Genomic DNA, 20,472 nt, shown 5'->3' on the forward strand with positions numbered 1-20,472 from the left:
TGGGCTTATTTGGGACTGAACAGCATCCGCCACCATGTGAGACATTTCCTCAAAGTTTCATGAGTTTCTGTGGGCTTTTGCAGTGAATCGAACAACCCGTGGATGTGAAGGAAGACCCTGAAGGGAGGAGTGGGGGAAATGGAATAGTATAGCATCTTGGAAAAGTTGGACATTTGGGACATACTTAATCTCCAACTCCTTGAGACTAGTCTGTTACGAATTTTTCTAAAAGAAGTTATTATGACATGTGACAATGTTAGTGAATCTACAATCAATTCTTACAAACAGCCAAACACATTCTATGTGAATAATTTTTCATATAAGGCTGTGGAAATTACATAATCTGGTTTCAATGTAAGGATGAAGAGTGTGAGGGTGGCGTCTACCCTGTCAATCAGGATATAACCAATGAGGCCTCTGTGTGGGTATGGATTTCTCCTGGGGATTCTGGGAACTCCTGTAATTCCTCCTTGGAGGTGGGAGACACTCAATCTCACTCAGTCCCTGTGAGACATCCTAGTTGACAAGCCACATGGAGAGAGGTTGATGGCATCCAGAGTTTCAGCGCTGGAGAAGTCATGTGGAGACCCCTGCCAGAGCCGAGACTTTACAATGCCACTGGATCCACAAGATTTCTCACCCACTGGCCTGTGAGCTTCCTGAATTCGGCATCATTGCATGTGTTTCATGAGTCTGAAGAGCAATGTTTAGATTGGTATCGGACATATGGGCTGATATTGGACTTATGGATTTGATCTGGACTGGGCTAGGATGTTTTCTCAATATCCAATTGCTCTTGTATATAAAGATCTTTCTTATACACATATGAGTGTCTATGAATTGGTTTCTCTAGTCTACCCAGACTAATGCAGAGGTTATCTAGTTGAAGAATTGGTCCAGAATTGCCTAATGGGAATCTAATCAACTTGGCTCATACCCTGAGTGAGAGCCTCAACCACCTGCCAGTCAGTCTTTCTCGGAAAGAATGACTCTAATAGGTCTCTGGATGTTGCAAAGGTTGGTTCTCAACTACTAACCTGAAAGTTGGTGGTAGAACCCACCCAAGGGAGTGGGTTCCATCTGCTTCCATAAAGATGAGTCAAAAATATATGGAGCAATATTGGGGAACACAATTATGGAACAAAGTGCACCACCATGAGTCAGAATCAACTGGCTACAACAGGATTGATTTCTTTTAAAATATATACTTGTCAATGGGTTCAAAATCATTTATTAGTTAACTAGAAATTAGAATTTCATCTCCTTGCCTATTTATTATTGTAGGCCCAAGTTTTCTCTAGCTGTTGAACCTTGTGATGAAACTTCTATTAAAAACTACAGACCTTCAACAAATTCTGTAAAATCTAATTGACACAAGAAAACAGAATTGAGCATTTATTCATTCATTCTATACCAACCATCTTACCATAAGCCTTTTAATTCACTGAAGCCATTTTAAAACCAGAGAGAAAGAGAAAACTTTACAAACAGAAGCCCCAGACAGACGCACAGGAAGGGCACCTAAAGATTACATGTTCTTAGCTGAAAAGAATCTTTGAGCTAGTGTCTGCCAACCCTACCCCCACCCCCACCCCCAACACTTCCCCTTTCCTAATTTCGACTAAGAGACACTGAACCGCAATCCTACTGAGGTCTCAAAGTACATGGAACTGCAAGTGTAAATGAATTTAATGTCTGGTGTTCTCAAAACACAGAGGCTTAGCCCAATGAGGAAGTATTATCATATATCATGCATTGTCATCACTGTTTTTATTTCATGCTAGAAATAGCCCCATACACTCTAGCTAGAGCTTCATAAACAAACCACCCAGAAACAATCACTAAGAAGCTTCTGTCATTGAAATCCTCATAATCGAAGGAGCCAAGCCAGAGACACGCAAGAGAAGGAAGAATCATGAGATGTGGTTTGCTCAGAACTATGCAAAACCATGAGCCCCTAGGCTTCTTCTGGGCGTCTCCTGTTGCTTTATGGCGTCTCCAGTAGGGGTGCATATCCTTCTGCAAGTCTTCTACGCTGAAGAATAAACAGCAGCACAAAGACACCAGCCAATGCCGCCAGCATGCCTATAACCACCAAGAAGACTGTGGCTGAACCTGGAGTTCCTTCTGTTTCCTGAACTGAAATTAAAGCCGAAGAGAAGAGTCTCGTATCAGAATTGTCATCAGCTGAAGGCTCTCAGGAGAGGAGAGAATAACCCAATTTGCTTTTCACGTGTATTTTTGTCACTAAAGCCTAACTACTCTTGCTAGAGGAAAATTCCTCTTCCCCTTCCTTGCTGCCTATTTATCATTCCTATAATTGTTTTTCTTGAGGAGGATGAAGCCGGCAGTCCATTATTTAAATACAGCTTATTGCATTAATTTTTTTCTTACAATACTTAATCCAGAATAAACCCTTCGAGGAAGCACCTAACTACTTTTGTGAGGTAAAAATGCATGCTCAAATGGTGTCTGTGGGAACTGCAAGTGATACACCCCCGAGATGAAGACATTCTGTCATTATCCCTATCTTTGTTCCAGGGTGAGACATAGAAGAAGAGATTGGCTGTCATGACAGAAGGCCCCCAGTAGCAGGGGCAGGTGACATTGGTACCCCATTTAAATGGTGGTGAATTAAATCCCACTTTTCCATATTAATGCCCTTTTATTGTGTCTTTAAGTGCTTTCTTTTCTTAAGTGAGACTGTAAGAATCCCATTCGCTGAACTGCTGTAAGTTGTGTATCTGCACGCATCGAAGTGTGGCTTCTTCCCCTCCCACAGAGGGTCCCGCCATCCCGGGGGTATCTGCCAAAAAGATTTTAATTTGTTCCCTCTTGCGACCAACTGGCAGCACAGAATGATGCTAACCCCGTCTTCTTAAGCACACATTTCTAGTCTGCTCTTTCTTTGTCCGGGAACCAAAAAATGGTTGCCTTTTGTTATTGTCTAAACTCCTCTGCCTGGCTTTTAAGGCCCTCCATAACCAATATAGATCCAACTGTAATTCACATCAATCACTACAAATAGGCTTGCTCCTCCCAGGCTTCTGAATAAATCACGTGTGCCTTTCTTCTTCCTTCTGAAAGGATCTCTTCAGCCCTGCTCCACATCCTTCCTCTATCTAAATACTCCCTTCATTTACCACCACCCCTACCCCAAAACCCCAGCCCCCACCTACCCAAAATCCAGTGATCTCTTTGAATCAAGATTCCCCTTCTTCAAGTCATCTTTCCCAAACGCCTCATTCCTTACTCTGGCTTGCCTTCAGAATTCTAACTTCTCACACAAGATTGTCGATGTCTTTGTCAAATCAATAATGAATGGAAATGTGTATCTTTCAGTGATAGTACACATTCTGGGCATATTTGAGCCCACAGTAGAGATCTGTTCATTAATGGATGGTGGAGGACAGGGAAGCATGGTCAGGGTGCACATCCTTTATATATAATGTAATTTGATAATATGACTGTTATTATAGTTAATATTTTGAAGATCATATGAGAGGGGGCGCTTAGAGAGAGAGAGAGACATTTAATAGGCATGTTTTCAACTGCCCAGAGAAAGGAAGTTTCAGGTCAGTGAAGAGAGCAAATACAGTAGATGCCTGAGGGAAGGGAAAGCTGGGGACAGAAAGCAGAACCAGAATGACTTTGGAGAAAGTCCTTCAGAAATGGCCTTGATGAATTGTAGACTGAGACTAAAGTAAGATAAAATAGGCAAATGGGGAAAACCAACATCAGTAGCTTGGCTGTGTGTTGTTTGCCCCTTGCCACATTATTTTTTTAAGGTGTTATATTTTCCCTTGCTCAAGTTGTCCTGAGACACTTGCGTGTCATGATGTTGAGCCACTTGGGGACATGAGCGAAAGAAGAATGGATACCTCTGCATCCACTTAAGGTCTATAGGTGGCACAACTGGTCTATGCACCCCAAGTACCTGAAAGTGGCCATTGGAACGCATCCAGCAATACCTCACAAGAAACCCTGCACTATTTCCATGAAGATTCAGAAATAAAAGCCCATCTGTTACCATGGAGTTGGCTCCAACTCCCAGCGATGTCGAGCATTGGAGCACTGAGCTGAGCTCCATACGGTTTCTTGGTGATCATTGTTAGGGATGCAGATCTCCGGGCTGCTCCTCCATGGCCCCGTTGAGTGAGTTCGAAGCACCGCCTTTCAAGAAGTCACTCAGCACAAACTGCGTGCACCATGATGACTATTGCAGCTAGGTGCATGAATCAGTTCTGACTCACAGTGACCCTACACACAACAGAGTGAAACGCCGCCCAGGCCTGCTCCATCCTCACAACTGTTCTTACAGTTAGGCCCGTGTTAGATCAGTTCATGGGTTGTCAATCCATTTCATCATGGACCTTCCCCTTTTTCGCTGTCCCTCTATGTTATCAAGCACGATGTCCTTCTCCAGGGACTGGTCTTCTCTCTCTCTCTCTCTCTCTCTCTCTCTCTCTCTCTCTCGCTCTCGCTCTCGCTCTCGCTCTCGCTCTCGCTCTCGCTCTCGCTCTCGCTCTCTCTCAATTAAAAGGTAATTTTATTGGGGGCTCTTACATATCTTAAAACAATCCATACATCAATTGTATCAAGCATATTTGTACATATGTTGTCATAATTATTTTCTAAACATTTACTTTCTATTTAAGCCCTTGGTATCAGCTCCCCTTTTTAGCCTCCCTCTGCCCCTCCCCCTGATGTCTTGATAAATTATAAATTATTATTATTTTCATATCTTACGCTGACCACTGTTCTCCCTTCCCTGACAGTTTCTGTTGTTCATCACCCCTGGAGGGGCAGGTGTTACGTGTCGATCATTGCAATCAGTTCCCCCCTTCCTCCCCTCTTCTCTTTATCTTCCCCCTACCCTCCTGGTATCGCTACTCCCATTCATGTCCCTGGATTCCATGTGTCATGAACATTTATCTGCTATCTGTACCTGTGCACATGTTCTGGTCTAACCCATAGTGAAAGGCAGGACTTGGGTCATGATAGTGGGGGGTAGGAAGCCTCAAGGAACCAGAGGAATATTGTCTGGTTCATCGGTGCTATAATGCGCCCTGGTTGACTCATCCCCTTCTGTGAAGGGATGCCCCATTGTTTACAGATAGGTTTGCAGTCTGTTATGAACCCCATTGTTCTCAACAATATGGTTTTTTGTTTGTTTGTGGTCTTCTGATGCCTATTACTCGATCCCATCGACACCTCATAATTGCACAGTCTGATGTGCTTCTTCCATGTGGGCTTGTTGCTTCCTTGCCAGATGGCTGCTTGTTTAACTTCAAACCTTTAAAACCCCAGATTCTATATCTTTTGATAGCCAGGCACCATCTGCTTTCTTCGCCACATTTGCTTATGCACCCATTTTGTCTTCAGTGATATTGCTGGGAGGGTGAGCATCACAGAATGCCAGGTTTTTAGAATAAAGTGTTCTTTGTTGAGGTAGGGCTTGAGCAGAGACCCAAAGTCTGTCTATTACCTCAGTGTATTGCCATATAAATATATGTACATAGGTCAATGCCTCTATTTTTTATGAATGGATTTACAAATGTACACACTTATGTTTATACCTCTATCCATAGCTTTGCATCCTAGATCTTTCCTCTGTTTCTTTTTACCTTCCTCCTACCCCCCATCATGCTTGCCCTTGCTTCCATGGCAGTGCTCATGGATCCAAGCAAGATAAATCCTTGAGAACTTCAATTAACTCTGCAGCATTGGGCTTGATTCATATCCACTAATCATAATGGCCTACCGTATTTTGAACCAGGTGGTAAAGGCTAACAAAAACTCTAAATTAACATGCAACAACAAAGACTAGCTATAAAAGACCTATGTAGTCCAATCTCTTGGCAGGCGAAGTTCAACCTCATTATAAACACAACAGTGAGGAAGGAGTTTGCTGGCCCATTGGAAGGAAACACTGGTCTGGTTCCACAATAATGTTGGAGTGTAGCACAAACCAACACCAGCAGCCTGGCTGCATTTAAAATTTTGATAGTTTATCCCTTATGTTTGTTGTTGTTGTTTTGGGCTGACAATTATTTGGCACTATTTTTGCATGATTACTTGAGTTGATGACTGTGTTTTCTGGCATCCACTTACAATTTTGTCCTGCAGGCACAAGATGCGGCCCTTGTCACAGGTCTCCCTTCCAGTCACTGCTCTTGTCAGCTGCTGCATAGCTGCTCTGGACTCATGGCGGCCCCATGAGAGTATAGATAGCTCTCTTGGATTTTCCTGATTGTATCCTTCTCAGAAGTTTGCCAGACCTTTCTTCTGTGGGACCATTGGGTGGGTTCCAACTGCCAACCTCTAAGTTGTAGTCAATGACAAACTGCACGCACTACTCAGGCCCCCTTGCCTTCAAATAATCATCTCTGTACTCTGATGGTCCCTGTCTCTATGTGCCATGCTCACTATTTTGATTTTTCCCACTCTGGCTTGAGGAGTTTTATAATGAATCCAGTTGATCCTGAATCATCAACTCTGGTGTAAAAGAAGACGCTCCCTCCATGGGAAAAGGTCTCTAAATAACTTCTGTTTTCTGAAACAACAGCAGACTACCAGCCCCTGACAGTTGTTTAATAGGTAGTTTAAGAAGTCGTTTTTTGCCATATACATATATTCTTTTAAAAGGACACTAAACTTAACTAGCTGTGACTGTGTTCAATGAAGGTCCATGGCTTATATGCAAAAAAGAAACTGAAGGAAGGGAGTGAGGAAAAGAAAGAGACAGAGAGAAGAGAAGGGGGCAGGGAGAGAGGGCACACAGTGAAGGAAGGAAGGAAGGAAGGAAGGAAGGAAGGAAGGAAGGAAGGAAGGAAGGAAGGAAGAAGAAAGAGTTGGTGGGAAGGAGAGAGAGAGAAGAAGGAAGTGAGCTCCTGGAGAAAATACATGAATCACCCTGCTGAGAAACGATATTAGTTACCTGTCAGGTCAATGGCGTAGGTGTAGCCCAATTGGTCTGCAGTTAGAAAGAGTTCTTCATTAGTTACCGGTGGGAAGAAAGGCACCATATTAAACATCCGATTATGACCAATGGGTGCCAGCTCCTGAGGCCAGACTTCAACAGAAGGCTTAAACCTTTTCATCCACTCATCAAAAATAGCATCAGTAAAAGAATGAAGGACCTACAAGAGAGTTGAGCATAGATTTAACATTGAATGCTCTGCTCAATCAGATGTCCATGTTTTCTAGAAATGGGATTACTCTTGATATGAGCCTTTTCATTTATGTTTTCCAGGATGTATGACCCAATAAGATTATAAACCACTTTGGTAAATGGACAAATGAAAGCTCACATTATATATTTAACATTAGTATGAGCACCTTTGAGGCCTTCAATATACTAGAGGTACCCGCCCCTCCACCCCGCACCTTGAAACAAAACAAAGCAGGAAAAGTTTTGCTGGGCAGAGCTTTCGTAATATGCATTTTTCCTGCTAGATGAGCATCAAGCAACTCTCTCTGAGTTAGTGTATCCAGTGGCATTGCCTTGGAAGATTCTTTCAGGTCGCAGTGAAATTTTTAATAAATACAGTTTCTCGCAAACCTCATTTTTTTGTGATGGCCAATTTAAGAGAACAGTGTATGGCTGTGAAATTTTGTTTCCTGCTCAGGAAAAATGTTGCAGAAACTGTTGTGATGTCGAACACAGCTTACAAGGACAGTGCTATGGGAAAAACTCAAGTGTAAGAGTGGTTTTCTCATTTCAGAAAAGGTGAAACGTTGGCTGATGACAAACCTCATTCTGGACATCTGTCAACTTCCCAAATGGACAAAAATGTCAACAAAATTTATGCACTTGTGCTCAAAGGTCAACCATGGACTATTGAAGAGATAGCGAAGTTATCTCAGTTCAGTTAAGTCCAGTGAATTGTACCAGCGATTTGGGAATGAGAAGGTTCAGTACAAAATTTGTGTCTCAGGTTCTGACTGGCCAGACAAAAGAGTGTGGAGTGGAAACATTTGGTGCTTTGAAAGAACGGCTCTGTAGCGACTCAGACTTTCCCCCCCAAGGACATTACTGGTGAGGAGACATGGTGCTATTCTTAGAACCCCAAAAGCAAACATTGATCACGCCAGTGATCACACCATCATCACTTTGCCCCCCAAAAACATGTCAAGGGACATCAACAAAGACAATGCACATTTGATTTTGTGATGTGAAGGGCATAGTGTATTTGGAGCTAAATCCACCAAGTCAGACTGTTAATGAAGCTTTCTATTTAGAGGTTCTGACAAGATTTTGTAACAGTGTGTGACAAAAAAAGCCTGATTTGTGGCAGATGGGGGACTGGTTTTGCCACCATGGCAATGAATCTGCTCATGCAGCCATCTCAGTGCACCAGTTTTTGGCAAAAAACCAGCATGCCTCTTTTGCCCTCCACACCTGACTCACCTGACCTGGCTCCATGTGACTTCTTTTTGTTTCTGAGAATGAAGAGGGACAGGAAAGGACAACGATTTGACCAAGTAGAAGAGGTGAAGGAGAAAATGAGGGAGGTGCTGTCAACCATCCAAACAGATGAGTTGGCAAAATATTTCCAAGAATGGAATCACAGATTTGACAAATGTATTAAGTATTATGGAGAGTGCTTTGAAGGTGATGAGGTTGTTTTGTAAAAAAAATTTAAATATATAGCTTTGAAAAAAAATCTGGGTTTTTTTATTGCATACACCCACATATGCCTGATAATTTATTGTTTTTAGTGAAAAGGCAAGTTGGAAGATAGATATGCTAGTCAAAATTCAGACTCTTTCATTTTATGAGCTGATCAAAAAAAGAGGTTGTGTTCACCAGTAGTGAGATCGAAAGGGCAGTAAAAAAAGAAAGAAGGAAAATCTCCAAAATCGGGTTCAATTTTCTCTACCATTTCATCCGCTCATTTTATAACCAGTTCATTCTGGATTCTTGGGGCTGTGCCAGCAAACGAGTCTGGAAATGTTGTAATTCACATAGTGCTCATTTTTATTTTCTCAAGGAAGTTGTTAAACCCTTTTCAAATACTGATTCTCACGTGTTTTAAAGTATTAACAGTGGCATTTTCACATTGATAGTCCTGGGTTTGCAACAGGATATAAGCCTGAGAGTTCAGCTCAGCTTTCATGCCTGCTAGCTAGAGTTTTCCTTTCATGCCCTAGACTGTAAGCTTAAGGGCTCAGGGACGGTGTCTACTTCTCTTAGCCTGCCACATGTGAGGGGAGGGCTTATTTTAAGAAATACCCATGAAATTAATTCAGTCATTCATCTGTTCACTGTTATAGGTGCCATTGAGTCAATCAACATGATTGGAGTACCGTGTCTGAGTAGATCTGTTATCTACAAAGTTTCAATGCCTACTTTTTTTGGAAGTAGATCGTCAGTGCCTTGGGCAGACTTGATCCTCCAACTTTTCTGTTCATAGCCTCGTATGTTAAATGCTTTTTACCACCCAGGAGTTGTATTTCCCTACTAGTCCCCTAACTCTTTAAGTTCAGAAATAAATTCTTTTCACCTTTGAAGTCACTGGCTTAGCATCATACCTGGATACAGTCAATCCTGAATCTTTCTGTTGGCTGATGACAGTGTTAAGCCAAATAATTTTATTTGTATAAATAGTTTATCCTCATGTAGTTGCTTTTTGATAAACTTCTTTCCATTCAATAAAACTCAATAATTCTTAATAAAACAGTAGAATGACTCAAGTTACCTTTTTTTTGTACAATTCAACCTTAGTGGCCTCTTTCTAACTGAAGTTGTTTTCTTAACCTGGAATGCCTATTCCCCTCTCAGACACCTGCTGAAATATTGCCTGCCCTGAGATCTCTTCCCTGATTTTCCCAGGCTGAATTCTTTGCTCTGTGTACTTCTCAGGCCCTTCTCATTGTTTTCTCTTCTGGCCCGTATTACCGTTGTGTATTTTTTTTCTCTCCTCTTTTCTTTTTTTACATTTTATTAGGGGTTCATACAACTCTTATCACAATCCATACATATACATACATCAATTGTATAAAGCACATCTGCACATTCCCTGCCCCAATCATTCTCAAACATTTGCTCTCCACTTAAGCCCTTTGCATCAGGTCCTCTTTTTTTTCCCCTCCCTTCCCGCTCCCCCCTCCCTCATGTGCCCTTGGTAATTTATACATTGTTATTCTGTCATATCTTGCCCTATCTGGAATCTCCCTTCCCCACCTTCTCTGCCGTTCATCTCCCAGGGAGGTGGTCACATGTGGATCCTTGTAATCAGTTCCCCCTTTCCAACCCACTTACCCTTCACTCTCCCAGCATCGCCCCTCACTCCATTGGTCCTGAAGGTATCATCCACCCTGGATTCCCAGTGCCTCCAGCCCCCATATGCACCAGTGTACAACCTCTGCCCTATCCAGCTCTGCAAGGTAGAATTCAGATCATGGTAGTTGGGGGGAGGAAGCATCCAGGATCTGGGGGAAATCTGTGTTCTTCATCGGTACTACCTCGTACCCTGACTGACCCATCTCCTATCCTAAACCCCTCTATGAGGGGATCTACAGTGGCCAACACTAGGGCCTTATATACATTTTGCATGATGCCTTATACCTGGTCCCTTTGGCACCTCGTGATCGCACTGGCTGGTGTGCTTCTTCCATGTGGGCTTTTTTGCTTCTGAGCTAGATGGCCGCTTGTTCACCTTCAAGCCTTCAAGACCCCAGTCACTATCTCTTTTGATAGCCAGGCACCATCAGCTTTCTTCACCACATTTACTTGTTCACCCACTTTGGCTTCAGCAGTTGTGTTGGGAGAGTGAGCATCATAGAGTTCCAACTTAATAAAAGAAAGTATTCATGCATTGAGGGAGTGTTTGAGTAGAGGCCCAAGGTCCTTCCGTCACCTTAATACTTAACCTATAAATATCTGTTCAGATTTTAATTGACGTTTCTCTCCACCTTTTATTTATACTTGTTGTTGTTGTTGGGTGCTCTTGAGTCGATTCTGACCCATAGCAACCCTATGCACAACAGAAGGAAACACTGCCCAATCCTGCACCATCGTCCCAATTGTTCCTATGCTTGAGCCCATTGTTGCAGCCACTGTATCAATCCATCTTTTTGAGAGCCTTATGTTTTTTACTCACCTGTATAGGTGATAGGGAGTGTGTTCTACCAGTCTTTGGGGGGTTCAAAAAGAAAGTTTGAAACCCTCTCATATTGTTTCCCATGACTATATTTGAAAGAGAAAAGGCTATCAAGTTAAGAAGTCCTACACATGTATGAATCCTTTGCCTCACGGTTTCACCATTGACTAAAATAATGATACCATTGACTAAAATAATGTTATTATCAATAAGTTTCCATTGACTAAAATAATGTTGTTATCAATAAGTTTCCTTAGACTCCATGGGACCATTGACTAAAATAATGTTATTATCAATAAGTTTCCTTGGACCCCACGGGGACGATTTATGATGTACTACAGTAAAATTACCATGATGTCTCTAAAAGTGAACCATGGACGCTCACATGCTCATAGCCATAATATAATATAATACAAGCCGTAATATATAACAAATGCTCTCAATTTTTGCTTATGAGAGAACCCTGCGTGGTACTCAGCCTCATGAGGAGAGAACTGAAGACATTAGTGCCATAGCAAAGTGCAGGGAAGAAATCAGATAGTGCCTATCATGAAAAACAGCTTCTGGGGTCTTGGAGACTTGTCTCAACACAACCAGCTATCGAAGTGAGCAGTCAGCTAAATCTAGACAGAAGAAGCACTACAGCCAAGGATTGTAAATAATAAGATCCAAACCTGGAAGAGTGAATGGTGCCAGTCCCTCAGTTCTAAACACTCAGGGAGCAGAAAGTTATGATTGATGATAATAGTAACCCAAAATCTGCTTGCAGGGTGCCGGTGCAGATTGAGTCCTAGGAGAAATGCTAATGCATAGAGGCTAGGAACATTAGGAGCCCTAATATCAGACAGAGAGTGTTGTAAAGTGTGGATTTCAGCAACTGTACTTAGGCTGAATGTAGCACCTTGTACTTGGATCTCTCTCTGGTACCAATATGAATCTCTTCTAAATTTCAAATATTCCCTACTTTCTCTTAATTTGAAATCTTTATCTGTTTTATATGATCATTAGTGTGAGGTTCATGTTTGTTCTTTGCCTTTTCTTTTTTTTCTTTTTAGTACATATACCTGAATAGAGAAACTAGGATGGATGGATTTTTGAAGACTGTAGCTGGATTGATGATTGTCTGGGACATGGAAGGGGAGGATAGGCGCAATAGGGAGTCAACATCAATGAGTACAAGAAGGAAGGGGAGGATGGATGGAATGGGAGTCAACATCAATGAGTACAAGAAGGAAGGGGAGGACGGATGGAATGGAGAGTCAACATCAATGAGTACAAGAAGGGAGGGGAGGACGGATGGAATGGGAGTCAACATCAATGAGTACAAGAAGGGAGGGGAGGATGTGTGGAATGGAGAGTCAACATCAATGAGTACAAGAAGGAAGGGGAGGATGTGTGGAATGGAGAGTCAACATCAATGAGTACAAGAAGGAAGGGGAGGATGGATGGAATGGGAGTCAACATCAATGAGTACAAGAAGGGAGGGGAGGACAGATGGAATGGGAGTCAACATCAATGAGTACAAGAAGGAAGAAAAGGCTCCAAAGTTGATTGCGACAATTACTGCATGTACCTATTTAATGATTTAACTATTGATTTATATCATATGTTAATTACAGCTTAATGTAAAAAAGAAAAGAATGAGTAGGGTTTCAGTAGAAAGTCTTTATTTTTCCTGTATGGATTTTTTTGGTTGTCGTTGTTTTAAGTTCCCGGCAGAGATAGTCATCTTGAAATCATGACATTTTATGACCTGAGTTTTGGCAGGATAAAAGATTTTGCATTCTAAAACCTTAGCATGGAGTAACAACAGATAAGCCCTGAAAACTTATGTAATTTATCAATTACATAAACTGATCACATAAGTGATCAATATTCCCTACAAGTAGAGCTCAGAAAAAGCCAAGTCTGAGGAAGGGGTCAGTTCTAAAAAAAATAAAAATCTAAGAACTTAATTAGCATTATCCCTGCCTCTAGACCACAGACAAATAAAAACAAGCAAGCTCACTGCCATCAAGTTGATTCCAACCTATAGCAACTTTTTAGGGCTGAATAGAAATGTAAGTTTCAGCTTATAAATTTTTGCAGGATCAGAAAACCTTATCTCTCTCCTGCAGAGTGACTGGTGGGTTCAAACTGTTAGCCTTATGGTTAACAGTCCAATTTGTAACCCACTCCATCACCAGGGCTCCTTCTACGCCACCACACTGTAGTACAATTATTAATAGTAACCCTCAGGCCCAACTATAAAGAACTCAAAAGACTAGGTCTCTGAGTCCTGGGAACTAGGGGTAAGTTAGAAGGTCCTCAGAGGAGTAGAAGGTTGTTTCACCCTCCACATTTAGCCAGGACATCTGCCAACCACAAATAGAAGTCTCATCTCCAGAATGGTACCCGACACCTGCCAACCACAAAAAGAAGTCTCACCTCCAGAAAGGTGCCCAAATAAGGGGAGGTGGATGGGTACCCAGAGTCCATTCTCTTCTTTTCCCTCTGTAACTTCCTTGTATTTTAGGCGAGGTAAAATGCCAAGCCGTCCATGAGATTTAAGTGAATATCATTAGATTAGGCTTCTAGAAAAACTGTTTAAATGGAGTCATTCCAGTGAAACATTATTCCTTTTTCTCTTTCCCATTTCTCCTTGCTGCTCTCTACAACGTGGGTATCGTGAGTGGAGCTACAATAGCCACCTCTCAGCGAAAAAAAAGAAAACTCGGGGGGGGGGGGGGAAGACATTCACCAAAGAAGTCATTTTGAGGACTGAGTTGTGCCTGACTCAAGCCACAGTATTTTCAGTCATTTCAAAAATATGCAAAAGATAGTGACTAAGGAAGACCAGAGAAGAACTGATGTATTTGAATTATGAAGTTGGTGAAGAATATTGTCTATACCAGGCACTACCAGAAGAATAAAGAAATGCGTTAGAATAAGAACAGCCAGAATGCTCCTTAGAAGTGTGGTGAACATGTTCTCAGGAAGGCCTAGTTCCTGGAGAAGGACATCATAATGGGCACAGTAGAGAGTCAATGACAAAGAGGAAGGCCTTCAGTGTGATGAGTTGGCATAGTGACTGTGCAACAATGGGCTCAAACAGAGGTACCATGAAGGTGGTGTTCTGATGCACGTAGGAGCCTCACTGTGAGTCATAACCAAGTCAACAGTGCCTAGCAGCAAGAGGAATGGCAAAGTAGAAAGACAGGTGCCTATGACGATTATGAAAATGCCCTATCAGCTTTGGAATGCCTGAAACTGGAAGTTCTTTACATAGGAGAAGAATAAACTTTCTTCTTGTTTTGTGGTATAATTTTTATTACATTTATTAGCACAGTGCTCTTTCATAAAGGCATATTTTGAATTTATGTGTGGTATACTTCCCTGTGCTAATCTTATTTTCTCTAGTTGAGTTGTGATTTTCCTATTCTGAGAAGTATGTGCTTTTCTATAGTCTAAAGTTGAGTGGAAATTCTTATAAAAAGACCTTTTAATGGAGAATAGATGGAAAGTTCTAGCCCTTTTTTTTAGATAGTACCAACAAAGTAAATTTTTAAAGCAGTTTTCTTGAGATAATATTCACATATTGTGTTAGACAGAGTTCTCTAGAGAACCAAAACCAGGACCCTTATGATTAGATAGATACAGCCAAAGGAATATAACAGCTAATTAGTCCACACAGCAGTACAGAAGGCTCATTTCAACTCACTTATGTGGAACAGTTAATATACTAGAAGTCCTTCAAGTCAGGGGGGCTGCTGGGTCCAAGGTCAAGGAAATAGACAGCTGTGTCTTCCCTAGAGCAATGCAGGCAGTCTGGCCACAGACAGCAAACAGCAGGGTGGGTGACCAACAGTCAGCAGCTCACGAGCTTAGCAAAGCAGGCCGGGATGGAATATTGAACTCAAGCAATGCAAGACGACAGGATCCCACAGCCTCAAGTTCAAGTGATGTATACACTAGCAGCATGGGGAAGCAGGTCTCGAAGGAGCCTCAAGCTTTAATGACACAATCCATGGGGTGGCTGTCCCACAGGTAGTGTAGCACACAAAATGAGACAGAGAACTAGCAAAAAGCAGCATGCTAGTCCAATCATCAGAGAGGAAGAGAGAGAGAGGGGTGGGGCTTGCTGAGCTATTTATCTCTTTGCTCTCCAATCAAACTGTGACCTTATTAATCCCACATGTTCCTATTGGCCAGGTTGGCACAATAAACCTACCTATCACACATATCAAACGCTTACATAGTTAAATCAATTTTTTTAAATGCATTGTATATACACCATCACAGTAAGTTCTAATGCTCTTTCCCCCTTCCCACATTCATTGTTTGAATAAACATTATTTTCTGTATCAGGTTCTTTGCTTCAAGTTTTGCTGAACCAAATCCTAAGCGATTCAAGAAAAAGGGGGTGCACCAGGTTATATTTCCCCAAAAATAGCCACACAATATCTCTTGCCCCACAGGCCCCTGTAGATTCAGTGGTCAATCTTCCCCTTGAAATGGGAGGGGCTTGTGACTCTTGCATAATCAGTAAAATTCAGGAGAAATGACATTACATGACTTTTGAGGCCGAGTCATGAGAGGCATTATACCTTCTGCCACTTGTATCTAAGCCCTGACTCTTCCTGGAAGTAGTATAAATGCTGTGAGACCCTCGTGCTTTGAAAAGGGTCAAACCCAGTGTAGACTGAGAGACCACATGCGATTTCATGAAGAGGCAGAGGCAGCGGGGCAGCCCACTCTCACTGCCATCCAGTCGATTCTGATTTATAGATATTGCAGTACCAGCCACCATTTGTCTGAAACTGCATTGAAAGTCCCTGAGCCAAGTCTTCCCCAGGTAAGGCCCTCCTGGCGACCCACAGAAATTTTGAGAGACGATTGAATAGTTGTTTTTAACTGCGATGCTGTCCTCTAAAGGGGAAAGTCCTGAGTGACATCTCAGATGTGTGCTGAACCCTGCGTGTCATGAGAGCAGTCCCCTCAATCTCTAGGCAAAGGATAGAAGTGCTGAGGTTGGACATGAGGATAAGGTGGGCCTATTAAGCAGCACACAAAAGGACAATGAGAGCAACAGTGGAGGCTAGTGCATGGCAATTGGAAAAAATAACAAAATATAGGAGGTGGCTTCGAAGACTTCGTTGCAAAAATTGATTACCATATATACTTGTACATAAGCCGAGTTTATCCGTACATTTTTAATGCAGTTTTTGTGGTAAAATCAGGGTGCCTCGGCTGACTCACAGCTGACACAGGGGACAGAATAAAACTTCCCCCACAGGCTCTCGGGGATGTAATTTTGATGGGAGCAGGTCTTAGGCCTTTTCTCCCAAGCAGCTGTTGAGTAGAATCAAACCAGAAGCCCTTCGGTTAGCAGCTGAGGACTTAACCTTTGTGCCAACAGTGCTGCAGTGGAGCCTGTTAGCTCCCTGAAATTGCATACTGTATGCATACGGCCTATAAGGAGCTAAGTGTTGAGAAAAGTATGTGGTGCAAAATTAGCATTTAATGGATATGTTAATTAATACTTAGGAGTGCTTATTCTAAGTACTTTACCCATAATGATGTAGCTAATCCTCCAAGCAAGCAGATGTGGTAGACACTACTCTTTTTCTGTTTTATAGGTGAGCCCTGTATTGCACAAAGGGTTAAGTGAAGTGCCCTCCTTTCCACAGCAAGTCAAGGATGGAAGAAGAATTTGAGTCCAGGTTGTCTGGCTGTCCAGGTGGAACTCTTAACACAGTATTCTCTACACTGCTGTGTTGTGGTTAATAATCATCCTCATCGGGGCCAACTAGGGAGAGAGAGAATCATTTTGAAGCTATAGCTTCAACATTTTAAAATGGGGATACATCTAGAGTTTGAACTTTGTGTCCTAGACAATCATGAACGTTTAGATAGTATCTGCCTCAACTTAGAGCTGGAATTTGACGAGAACAAAGAGCCGTGAGACTCCTGGGGTGCAGAGCAATCGAGATTCACAACTAAAACGGGCAAACACCTCTCGGGCGAAATCAACAACCTCCCAAATTTCCCCATTGCAAAGTGTAAATAGCTTAAAGGGGGCAACATGCCAAAGTAATTCATAATCTGGAGAGAGAAAAGAATGAGAGAAAATAATAAAGAGAGATAATAGGTCTCAGAAGGGATATAAACCATTACCTGGGAACTTTATACAGACTGCCCAATTTATAGATGGTAGTTTAAAAAACAAAGGCTGAATGTGCCCAGGAAATTCAAAGGTGACAATAAACAAATCATCGTAAGCAATAACATATCCATAGACTAGTTGGAGGCGCGGAGTCGCCGGCAGAACAGGTAGGTTTAGTATACTTGTGGTCGCCGTCCGTGAATAAGAAACCTGGAATTGCTCTTCAGAAAGGTGTGCTGTCTTCCTTAGACATAAGCTGAAAATACTCTCGATGGGTCTCTCTGATAAGGGCAAATATAATTTGAGGGTAAGAAATGAAAGCAAATGTTAAGTGAAATATATCCTGATGTTGCTCTATCTCCGCCATATGGAAATACAGCAACATCTCGGTATTAAAAACCAGTGCTTCAGAAATGAAGGTCCACATTTTGGTACACAAACTTATTCTATCTTATTCCAACAAATTAAAAATAGGTACTAAAGGACCAAAAAATAAGTCAACACTAAATTTCAATTTAGAAGCAATAGTGGAGACAGCAATATTACATGGGCTTAAGGATAACAACTTTTTTAAGGTGCTCTTTGTAGGGTACCAATAATCTGTCAACAAATATGGTACCTACGGCATGAATAAATTTGATAAAATACTGGGAAGTATGCACATGGTTTTCAGTCATTAAAGGAGAATACATTTAATAAAATACCGGGAAGCATGCACGTGGTTTTCAGTCAGTAAAGGAGGGGGTTACTATCAAGGACCTTAACTTTAAAAGAATACCCACGCCAGTTGCCATGAAATACTTATCACTCATAGAAAACCTATAGAACGATGTTTTCAGGAACAGACTGCCTCGTCGTTCTTCTGCCGAGCAGCTGGTGGAAAGCCAGCCTTTGGGTTACCAGGCTAGCGCTCAATCACTGCACCACTAGGGCTCCTGGCCTTGTTACCCACTAAGGCATTGTCCTAAAGTTGATTCTGACTCAAAGCAACCCTATAGAGTAGAGTATAGCTTCCCTGTGGGTTTCTGAGGTTGTGAATTTTAGGAGAACAGAGAACTTCATCCTTCCCCCATGGAGCACCTGGTGGATTCGAACAGCTAACTGTGCTGTTAGCAGTCCAACACGTAGCCCACAGAGTTACAAAGTCTCCTTGGCTTTAACTCACACAACTGCAAATTCAGATTCTAGAATGAGTGGGATAAGAAAAGTATTTGGATCTAGTGGAATAAAAGCTAAAGGAATCTAAGATAGGTAATGAAGACAGATGCAAATTGCCAAAACCCAACACCTGAACTCCACTGGACTTCATGCATTACTACCCAGAAAGTAGCATTCACAGTCAGAGTGAACAGCACTGGGTAACATGGCAAAACGCTGGTCCTCAGGAGCGGAACCAAGGGAAATTCAGGTGTGATTGCTTAAAGCCATTGGCTAACATTCCATAGGGGAAATTTCAGTTTAACACTTCAGGTACAAACAAAAAGCACTCAAAGTAGAAGATATAAACTTTGGTCTGAATTTTCAAATGAGAAAATTTCTCATGGTAATTTCTTTTAAAACATATCTAATCACGTTTGTCATTTCATGACTCTATTTATTTATTTGGGCTTTGTGCTACGAAGAATTTGAGCATCACATGATCTAAAAACAACTTTCACATTTTTCTGAGTAAGCCATTAAAGCTTATACCTTAATTGGTTGCTAAATCCTGCCACCAGGCACATGGGTACTCCATAGCATGTTTTGGCTGTTAGTCTGACTCACAATGACCCTGTGAAAGAGACAGACTGTCCCCGAGTTCCCAGCCTGGGATCTTTGCAGAAACAGACCACCAAAGCTTTCTCCTCTGGAGCAGCCGATCTTAAAATGAAGAGAGTAGTTTACTAATACAGTCTTTTGGAGGTGGAAAGATTATGTCTGTTTGCATAATGCCTAGGAAAGGGTTGGCTCATAAGAGACACTGGGGAGGAGACGAGCCAGTCACGGTGCAGTGTAACAACGATGAAACATACTAGTTCCTAAATGCTTCCTCCCCCACACCCCTCTTATCTTGATCCCAATTCTACCTTACAAATCTGGCTAGACCAGAGGATGTACACTGGTACAGATAGGAACTGGAAACACAGGGAATCCAAGATGGATCCCTTCAGGACCAGTAGTGAGAGTGGCAATACCGGGAGGATGGAGGGAAGGTAGAGAGGGGTAACCAATTACAAGGATCTACATATAACCTCCTCCCTGGGGGACAGACAACAGAAAAGTGGGTGAAGGGAGAATCGGACAGAGCAAGATAATACAAAATAATAATTTGTAAATTACCAAGGGTTCATGAGGGAGGGGGCAGTGGGGAAGGAGGGGGGAAATGAGGAGCTGATGCCAGGGGCTTAAGCGGAGAGCAAATGTTTTGAGAATGATGAGGGCAATGAATGTACAAATGTTCTTTACACAATTGATGTGTGTATGGATTATGATGAGTTGTATGAGCCTCTAATAAAATTACTTTTTTTTTAAAAAAAAGAGATCCTGGATAGATGCTCAATATTCTCCTAACAAAAATTATTGAGGATTTACTAAGTGTCAGACACTGTTCTAGATGTTGAAATCATGCCAAAAGTTATACTAGACTCTCATAAGCTGGTAAGCTATTTTTCAAGAACAGATTATTAGGTTTTCAAGAAAAATGAGAGATCACAAGAGAATGCCATAGTTTGGGACTTGCAGAGAGAGCAGGTCACGTTCACTAATTCTAGCTCTTTTTTTTTTTCAGGCACACATCAGTCCTCAAAGCAACATCCTTGCTCTTTATTAAATACTCTATAATCCTTCAAGACTATAATCCTTGATTTTCATGAGCAAGTGCTTAATTCCTCAGTTTCAGCAACTTTAGAGAGTTTTACCTTCTTCCAGGACCCATTATCTTACATGAATAGACAGATTACAAGAACTTTATTTTTTCCCCAATGGCTATTTAAAAAAAAAAAGGAAACGCAAATGGATCATAAAAGTCTGAAAAGTTGCTGAACCTTACTTATATGAAGAAAATGCAATCTAGAGCTTACTGATACACCATTCTCAGTATCAAATGATTAAAGATGATGACGTGTGATAGTGTGCTGTGTGAATGAGTTGGGTGAGGGGATTGTTACTGGTAGGTGAGTGAATTGGTTCAAACTTAAAGATGGCAACTTCACAATATCTATCCAAACTGCATGTGTATTT

The 20,472-nt window shown here is 41.8% G+C and overlaps 1 protein-coding gene across 1 annotated transcript in view; it reads right to left on the reverse strand.

Annotated features, from left to right (window-relative positions):
• Window positions 1-1,987: 1,987 nt before the first annotated feature.
• The window catches only part of DCT (dopachrome tautomerase), a 52,961-nt gene continuing 34,476 nt past the window's right edge, over window positions 1,988-20,472 (reverse strand). Inside the window, exons 7-8 of the mRNA XM_075562719.1 lie at window positions 6,941-7,142; window positions 1,988-2,139 (exon numbers count right to left, since the gene is read on the reverse strand). Of these exons, the coding sequence (XP_075418834.1) occupies window positions 1,988-2,139; window positions 6,941-7,142 (354 nt within the window). The remainder of the gene's footprint in view (window positions 2,140-6,940; window positions 7,143-20,472) is intronic.

Source organism: Tenrec ecaudatus, chromosome 11, assembly GCF_050624435.1.
Source record: "Tenrec ecaudatus isolate mTenEca1 chromosome 11, mTenEca1.hap1, whole genome shotgun sequence".
Lineage (NCBI taxonomy): Eukaryota > Metazoa > Chordata > Mammalia > Afrosoricida > Tenrecidae > Tenrec > Tenrec ecaudatus.